Here is an 8,827-nt window from a genome sequence, read left to right as displayed (position 1 = left end):
GATGCGGCCTTCTGTGAAATTGACTTTGACACCCCTGGTATAGGGTCCCCTACTTGCGGAGGAGGGGTGGACAAGAAGACCTCCAAGGTCCCTTCCAGCTCAATTCTGACTTCCACCCCAACCCACCAGATACCTGGTTTGTAGAGGGTGAGTTATGGTATTGTCCCCTCCCTTCTCAAAACCACACAATAAGTCAGGACACGCACAAAGGGTGTGTGTGTTGAAATCAGAGGTGGGATTCATGTCTTAACAACTGGTTCTGTGGGCGTGGCCTAATATGTAGGTGTGGCTTGCTGGTCATGGCTTGCTGGCTGGGCGTGGCTTGTATGTAAATATTATAAATATTTATATAAATATTGAATTTTTTATTAAAAAAGAGCAACTTTTACCCAGAACCAGGCAAAGCAGGTGGGCAGATTGAGTTGCTCGCAGAATCACAGATTCACTCAGAGATCTACCTTTCTGCCATCGGCCACCTGAGTCTGCACTGAATAATAGAAGCTTCAGTCCTAAGGGAGTTTCGGCTCTGCTTTTAGTTAGAAAGCAAGAAATCCAACAATTTCCTGCTTTCTAGCTAATCTAAATCTCCTGGCAGAGCTGATAGCAATTTACCAAAAATTAGGTGAAAGCACAACACAGGCAAGTTGGATGGCGCGCATGCCAGGTAAGGGGTGAGTAGGCGGGGAGGGGCCAGCCAGTGGCATGATTTGCCGGTTCTCTGAACTGGGCAGAATCCTAACAACCAGTTCTATAGAACCGGTGCGACCCAGGTAGAATCCCACCCCTGGTTGAAGTCCGTCCTGACTTGGAAGTGAGATAGGTAAGGAGGGGGAGTGGGCTTCAAAGGACCCTGCTTTTGGGGAGGTAGGCAACAGAAAAGGGGGAAGGGGGATGGGAGGGCTTCAATGGGAAATAAAGGACAGGTAAGTCCTTGACTTACAACAGTTCGTTTAGGGACCGTTCAAAGTTACAACGGCCTGGAAAAAAGCAACTTATGCCCATTTTCACACTTATGACCGTTGCAGAATCTCCATGTTCCCATGACTCATGTTGGCAACCGGTTCCTCTTTATGATGGTCACAACATCCTAGGGTCCTGCGATCCCCTTTGAACAAGCAAAATCAATAGGGAAGCCCGATTCATTTAGCGACCGGGTTGTTAATTTAACAACCGAAATTCAATTAATTGTATATCACTCGGCCATGTAAATTCTGGGCTCTTTAGCAGTCATAAGTCAAGGATTAAACTGTTCCTTTCCTTTGCGACAAAATCGCATCAAATTTCTTTTACTCATCCATTTTTCTCTGCTGGGATGTTGCGTTTTTTGTTTGATTAGCAGACTGTTTGGGTGCTTCAAAAATAAATAATAAAGAATCATTAACAGTTTGAAAAGCTATTTATTAGAAACCATGCAACTTTTAATAGATATATTTATATATATAAAACAATCACGAGCGCAAAGAATTCTCGGTGGGAAGATGCAAACCACGGTCTACTCGGAAAAGAGCCCCAAAGAGCATCCGGACCCCGGTAGGAAAGAGAATAAGGTTATTTATTTTTTAAAATTATTTTTACACAGTTCCCGTCCAACGCCTTCCGACGTAAATTCCCCCATATACCCCCGCAATCACCCCGCCCGGCTTGCTTGAAGAACCTCCTTCTTGTTCCCCGCAGTTCGAAAGCAAAATTCCACAGGTTGTTTTTAAATTTTATTTACAACTCTTTCGTTTTTAGTGTCGTTTGCAGTGTGGAAGACGGAACGCAGACAGGGAGCTCCTCGCGAGACTCAAAGCCAGAGGGACCCGATTCCCATCCTGCACAGCCCGGCGTTTTCGGATCTTCAAACACTTTCTCTGTCTCCCTACCCAATTTTTTCTCCGACATTCCAGTGCATGTCAGTGTCCCTTGGTGGTCGCAAAATCTCCGGAACAGATCCTCAATATGGACCGCTCAAGATTCCTGGTGTTTCATTTTTTTGGAAACCACCTGCAAAGGCAGGGGTATCTCAAAGGAAACCCACCCAGTATTTGTGCAGGAGTGGCCGACTTTCAATGCCCACCAGGAAGCCATTTTTTGCAAAGACCCAGCTCTACATCATCCGTTTTCTCGTACAGCGCCCATCTTCCCACTTGCTCGCCTGTCCACTTTCATCTCCACTATCCATCCCACACACCCCCGGGGGGAGGTGGCTTTTGAGTCCCTTGGCTCCATCGTTCTCCAAATATTTTGAAACACACACGCAAAAGAACCACCACACCAAAGAAAAGAAAAAAGAAAGAAAGAAAGAAAAGAAAACAAAAACAGAACACGGTTTAAAATGGCAGGATATGTGGATAACAAAGCCAACAGCGCTGCAACAGCAGATAGATAATGGTGCGGGGGTTTTTTTTGTTTTTGTTTTAATTCTCCTATGGCGCAGGGGAAAGGCGGTGTGGATGAGCGGGGAGAGAAGCGGGAGCTGGCGGGGAAGCCACAGGGATCACGCTCGGCACGGCCATACTGCTCCGTTGGGGCACAAGGGGAAGAACGAGAAAATTAAAAGGTTAGGCGTTGTTTGCGGGGGTTGCTAATGAGCATGACGTTATATGTGAGAGCGCTAAACGGGGTGCAGAGGAGACCCACGGGATGGAAGAAAGTTGGAAAGAGAAAGGAAGAAAGCTTGCCCCCCTTAACTCTCATCAGCCTTTGAACCCCTTTCTCGTTGTCTTGAGCTGGGTTTTCCACGCGGCTCACTAAGAAGGATCCAATATTTGTGTGCTCAATTCGCAATTTGCACTTCGATCCCGGCATTCAAATAAGCAAGGATTTGAAATGAGACTGGGGAGGCCTGAGGGGGAGGAGGACTCCCTGTCCAGAAGGTCTCCCCATCCCATCGAGTCCAGGAATCGCGTAAAGGTTCAACTGGCAAACTATTTAACTGCAGCCCCACCGAAGTCCGAGCAGGTGGGCGGTGACGGATTAAGGGAGGCAAGCTGAGATTCTGGGGGGGGACATTTGGGGTCTGGGGGTAGCCCAGGAAGCGGGGCAGGAAAGTGAGTCACAAGCCTGGCCGAGAGAGCGCAGCAGAAGTCTCTTCCGCGAGGGGAGCCTGCCAGGGCAGCCGCGGGGGCAAGGAGGACATGGCGGTGTTGGTGTTGGTGCCCAGGCTCTCGCTGACAGAGGTGCTCAGTGGTGGTGGGGAGGAGGAGGAGGGGCTGCCGGTGCAGGCCGCAAAATCTGCCCCGTGGTCCGTGCGTGCCTTGGCGTTCTCACGGAAGGTCAACTTGTGCGATTCAATCTGCAGCGACACATTGGGGGGGAGCGGGGAGGAAAAAAAGGAGAGTGGGAAGAGAAAAGGGACGGAAGGAGACACCAGAATGTCAGCATTAAAGGCCTGGAAAATAAAAGGCAATTGATTGCATTAATGACGTTAGCAGGAGACAACAACACTTGCAAGCAACCATTCAGGGTTTAATTCCCTCCCACCCCTCCAAAGCCCTGAAAAAAAAACCAAAACGAATTCAGTGCCAGTTTCCCAGGGCACTTACTTGTCTCTTCGATTTCACTGTCATTGAAGCTTTGATCACCTTTGCCCTGTGACGGCACAAGCGCCCCTGCGCCATTCTCCTGTGGGGCACTGCTGCCCGATGGGGGCGCTTCGTTCTCCGGGGCTGCCTCCTTGCCCTCCTCAGTCTAAAAGGAAACAGTTGGGGTGGGGGAGGACAATGAAGGGTCACTACACAAGAGGGAAGGGGGTGGAATGCACGGGACGACAGCCGGGAGGTAAAAGCCTGCTGCCTTACTCTGGAGGAGACACACCGAGAGTGGAAAGGAGACGACTCTCGCAGCCAACCCCTCACCACAGCAAACCCGCTGTGGCTATTTTGCCACGGCCATCTCTCCTGGGTCACCTCGCCTCAAGAACGCATGCTGCAGGGTTGTTACCCGTCCACTCTGTCTTCGACGTTTTGTCCATGGACAAAGACGGCGGCAGAGAATATTCACCAGGGTATCTCACGTGGAATTGTCCTGGCGTATGAGTTGGGCGTGGCGTGATGGCTGCGGCAGGTTGCCCCAGCGAGATGGCTTACATCAAGTTGGCTGCGGTTAGTTGTCCTAGACCAGGGCTCAGCAACCGTAAAGCATTAAAAGAGCCACGAAAGGTCCTAACCGGAACCCGCCCCCACTCCCGGTTCATATCTGGAGCTGACCAGACTCTATGGCAGTTCCCCACTCCATAGAGTCTCCTCCTAGCATGGCGTCCTTTTTTCCTCTACCTGTCCTAACCGAAAGCCCTATCAATTGTGCAGCCGACCGGCAACAGGGAGCCGCAGCACAGGGAGGAAAGAGCCACATGTGGCTCCATAACCGCAGGCTGCCAACCCCTGTCCTAGACAGAGAGGTTTCGCGTGCGACTCTTCCGAGCAGATGATCATTTCCTCTGGGGCGAGACCGATCCCCTTTCCTTTAATCTCGTCTCTGCTGCTCAGCTCCTCACTTCCTCTGTCCTGCATTCCAGCCCAAATATTCTGCTTTTTCTGCAGGGTTGGCTGTGATGTGAAGACGTGAGAACACGGTGGTATGTGGGGAACAGTGGTGGAGGGATGACAGACACAGGTGAATGTTGAGAAGGACACTGGGAGAGGACCTGTCCTGTCCCTCACTCCCCCCCTCCTGATTTTCACTGATGTCTCTGTGGTAGGCAGCTCAAGACAGGCACACAAGATGAGTTAAAGCTACTACAGGGTGCAACTCTCCAATTGTCGAGACGCCCGCAACGGGGATTTTCAGAGATGTTAACACTCTCTGCTGCCGAGGAACCTGGATGGTCTTTGTAGCAGTCATCAAGGATCGAAGACAACCTTAAAGTAATCCTTGACTTACAGCTACAACTGGGAGTAGAATGTCAACTCGTAAAATATTTCTATGGTCTTTTTAGAGTTGCCAACAGAAAGGGAGGGGGCAGCAGTGCAGCAGCTTGCAAACCGAAACCGCATTCTACAAATGTTTTCAGAGTTAGTAACTAGGGGACTGAAGTTTCTGCCATGCAAAATTCTAACTGGAGAGCACGATTGATGACTCTGGGCTATGGAGGTGTCCCATTGGAGGAATTATGACATACCCAGGTGGTGGTGGGGAAACCAGGGTCAAGGGGGACAAGGAATTATGGCGTCTCAGAGTCAGCTACACCCAGGCAGTGCCGGACAATTTAACTCCCAATAAAACCTTTGGAAGTTTGGCTCAAGACTTATGATTTAAATGGGGGTAACTGCCGGAATCCTGACATAGAATTTTGTTCGCTAAACAATGTGGACATTAAACAAATCCTCACATGACTGGACCCGGCTTTACAACCATTTTTACTGTGGCTGTTAAATGAATCCCGTGATTGTTAAGTGAACCACATGGTCGTTAAGTGAACCTGTCTTCTGTCTTCATTGAGCGAATCTGTTGACTTTGCTTATCAGAAGTTAGCTGAGAAGGTTTAAAGTCACTCTTACGGGACGGCGTCCACTATAAATGGATTCGGCGACCAAGCCGCCCACCACTTGCGATCAGGTGACTACAGCAGTGGGCTGTAACAGTTGTAACTTTGAGGATGATCCACATGTCGCTTTTTCCAAGGCTGTCATTGCTGCTGATTGATCGATCGATTGACTGGATGGTGGGGAACGGAAGGATTGATACTCCTCCGACGGTCATTTGCCTTCTTTTTTGGAGAGGTGTTGAGGCCACTTGAAGGTTTGCCGATGAGCCTTCAAACTGCTGAATATCCCGCAGAAAGCACAGCTCCACAACACAGTCCTTTCAGCGGTGCCAAGAAGGCTACACACCCGTTTGCGCTCCTCAGGTGACCGCCGAGGACACCGACAAACCTCCACGTAGCCTCAAAAAACAACACAAACGACCAGCAAGGAGTACCAAAATCCTTCCGTTCCCCACCTTCCAATCAGAAGCGGAAGAAGCTTCTCGAAGAAGCGAAAAGTCTTCAAAGAAAAACCAAGGAAGTCCAAATCATCCTCTTCTTTTAATGACCCCATAATCCCTTGCGGGGTGGTGTCTGGGCCATTGAAGGGAACGGAATGTTTACTGGTCGGATGCCCTTCTTGTTGCCAATGCGGAGTTATATTCGGCAGACATATTCTCAACGTGCCTAGAGAGAGAAACATCTGCCTCTACCTAGAATTGAACTCATACCCTCCTGATTGTAAGGTGAGGACTCCACCTCTGGGCCACTCCCAAGAAAGTCCAGTTGCCCCTTGAAAAATAAAAAAAAAGGCACATTTGGGACGGTTGTTAAACACACGGTTGTAAGTCAAGGACTACCTCTTTGGGACATGTTGCGGAGTCGCCCCTTCTCTGGTGGAGAGGTAGAACGGGGATCGTCAGGGATGACGACGTGCGAAGGGGAGCTGGACCGTGTGGAACCCCTTCTCTCAGCCCACCTCACGTCTACCAAGAGGAAGGATGGAGGTGAGCCGAGGAGGTGGGAGAACTTCAACGTGAGATCTTCCACCTCGGTTCCTCCGGCTTTGCTGCTCTTACGGACCCAGCACCCCCGAAGGTCCACTATATTTAGCAAGGCCTCAGGGCACTTTCCACCTAGTGGATTCCAGAGATTCGATTCTTCAACGGGCCACTAAGAACCTCTTGGTTCATCCATGGTGAGGAACCTCAACGAGGGTAGGCTTCAAACGTACCTTCACAGTGCCCCCGGCTGGCACGTGCCCGACGTTGTCCAGGGAGCCCACCTTCGCTTGGGCTTTCCCCTTGAAGTTCAACTTCTGATGTTCTATTTTAACATCTCCACCACCTGAAAGAAAACAGGAATGTAATTCTCACCAAAGGTCCCATCGTCCATATTAGTGGTCTGTGGGGTTTAAAATTATGAATTTGGTGGTCGCTGAGGTCCAAAAGATCGGTGACCCCTGAAGTAGCCCCACACCTCCCTTGGTGGCCACCAACTTCTGCATCTCACCTGGCTTATGCTTAATGTTGGTCTTGGAACCGCACTTGGAAGACACCTTCGAAAGGTCAATTTTCTTGTTCTGGATCTGAACCTACAGAAGAGAGGAGAAGGCAAGAAAAGGGAGAAGTGAGGTTTGAGAAGCAAGCCCAGGTCCTTCCACACGTTCTCCAGATGTTTCCAGGGGCCAAGTGTCCCAGATGTTCTCCTCCCGCCAGATCCAAGCTAACAAAGCTGTTCTTTCCGGAATGTGCAAGGACACCAGAAGTCTCCTGCAGCACAGAAATGGGGTCCTGCAATGTGAGCAGACCGCCATAAAAACAAGAGTTGGGCGATGATCCAGAGAAGAAGAAGAAGACCTATCCAACGAGAACGGACTTGGCTAGCAAAGCCATCCATCCCAACATCTCTGATCTGTCAACGGCGCTCTAGAAATCTCTTGACTACAGAATAGATGTGCTCAGCGTATATTTAATGCAAGGTGAAGATCTCTGCATAGTTTATTCCAAAGTGCTGATGCGGTGGGATAGGAACAGAAGAAGAAGAGAAGCTGGAGCAGAGAGGAAAAAGGACTGGATGTAGGACCTCTGGGGCCTTCAAGAAGATCGGGAGGAGGGTTGAATTCTAAAAGCTCCCACCCCAAGGAAGCAGCCCTGGACCCCCTCTGCTTGGGCGTCAAGTCTTCTCCAATCTTCTCCAGAAGTTTAAACGAGTGGGATTCAGCCGGTTCGTAACGGTTAAAGCAAACCGGTTGTTCTGGCGATTAGTTGGCCCCTGCCCTAGTCTGTGCTATATTTCCTAGTTTCGCAGCCCAGCTGATTCGCGCGCCTCAGCAGAAGAAGGTAAATGTCAGGATTCCGGCAGTTACTCCAATTAAACTATAAGCTGAAAAATGGGGGATGCTCAAATGCTGCGCGAGGCGCATCCGCTCACGAACCGGTTGTTAGACTGGTTGAATCTCCTTCAGGGACCACCAAGAACTCGGAGACGGCTTGGTTTACATAATCCCAGTGGCAGTGAAAAATGTTTATTGTTGCCGATGACCACCACCATCCCCCCCAAAAACCCAGAACCAAAGCAAGAAAGAACAAGAAGATCCATTGTTCGCTCGTTGCCTAATGCCCGATAGTGTTGTGTTTCCTACTTCAACACAATGCAACACAACATTCTGTTGGCCAGAGGATTCAAGGTTCTTATCCTGCTTTTCAAGTTCAACAATCTCGGTCGGTTCCTGGATGTCATGAACGTTGGAGATGTTCTTCAGGAGATCAAAGGGACATGTTTGGGGTGGGGCAAAGATGGGACGTTGAATCTCTCTCTCATACACAAACACACACACACACTTATCTATCCATCCTCCCTCTCTCTCACACACAATCTCTCTCTCTCCTCTCTCACACACATCTATCTATCTATATCTATATCTATCTATCTATCTATCTATCTATCTATCAATCTATCTATCATCTATCTAAGTATCTATCATCTATCTATCCATCTATCAATGTATCTATCTATCTATCTATCTATCTATCATCTCTGTCTATCTATCTATCTATCTATCTTCTATTTATCATCATCTGTCTATCTATCTATCAATGTATCTATTTATCTATCTATCTATCTATCTATCTATCTATCTATCTATCATCTCTGTCTATCTATCTATCTTCTATTTATCATCATCATCTATCTATCTATCATCTATCTATCTATCATCTCACTATATATATCTATCAATTTATCTATCAATGTATCTATCTATCTATCTATCTATCTATCTATCTATCTATCTATCATCTATCTATCTTCTATTTATCATCATCATCTATCTATCTATCTATCTATCTATCTATCTATCTATCTATCTATCTATCTATC

General features: G+C 48.4%; 1 protein-coding gene across 2 annotated transcripts; it reads right to left on the bottom strand.

Moving 5' to 3' along the window:
• Window positions 1-1,377: 1,377 nt before the first annotated feature.
• LOC148123883 (uncharacterized) lies at window positions 1,378-8,340 on the bottom strand. 2 transcript variants are annotated; one of them, XM_087916410.1, is made up of 4 exons: window positions 6,959-8,340; window positions 6,681-6,793; window positions 3,528-3,672; window positions 1,378-3,373 (listed from the first exon to the last, which is right to left on the bottom strand). In XM_087916410.1, the coding sequence occupies exons 3-4, from the start codon at window positions 3,600-3,602 to the stop codon at window positions 3,038-3,040; spliced, it is 411 nt and encodes a 136-aa protein (XP_087772536.1). In that variant the 5' UTR covers window positions 3,603-3,672; window positions 6,681-6,793; window positions 6,959-8,340; the 3' UTR covers window positions 1,378-3,037. The 2 variants fall into 2 exon arrangements, with proteins under 2 accessions (XP_087772536.1, XP_087772537.1); XM_087916411.1 differs by having other exon boundaries at window positions 1,378-3,277; window positions 6,959-7,929.
• Window positions 8,341-8,827: the final 487 nt, after the last annotated feature.

Source organism: Pseudonaja textilis, chromosome Z (assembly GCF_049901715.1).
Source record: "Pseudonaja textilis isolate UNSWEBS1 chromosome Z, rPseTex1.2, whole genome shotgun sequence".
Classification (NCBI taxonomy): Eukaryota; Metazoa; Chordata; class Lepidosauria; order Squamata; family Elapidae; genus Pseudonaja; species Pseudonaja textilis.
This window is presented reverse-complemented; position numbering and strand designations above follow the sequence as displayed.

Bases quoted from the DNA above. Each gene is read 5' to 3' on its own strand.
- LOC148123883 (XM_087916410.1), bottom strand. From the start codon at position 3,602: ATGGCGCAGGGGCGCTTGTGCCGTCACAGGGCAAAGGTGATCAAAGCT. The intron at 3,374-3,527 runs GTAAGTGCCCTG...TTTATTTTCCAG, and splicing joins CAGTGAAATCGAAGAGACAA to GCCTTTAATGCTGACATTCT.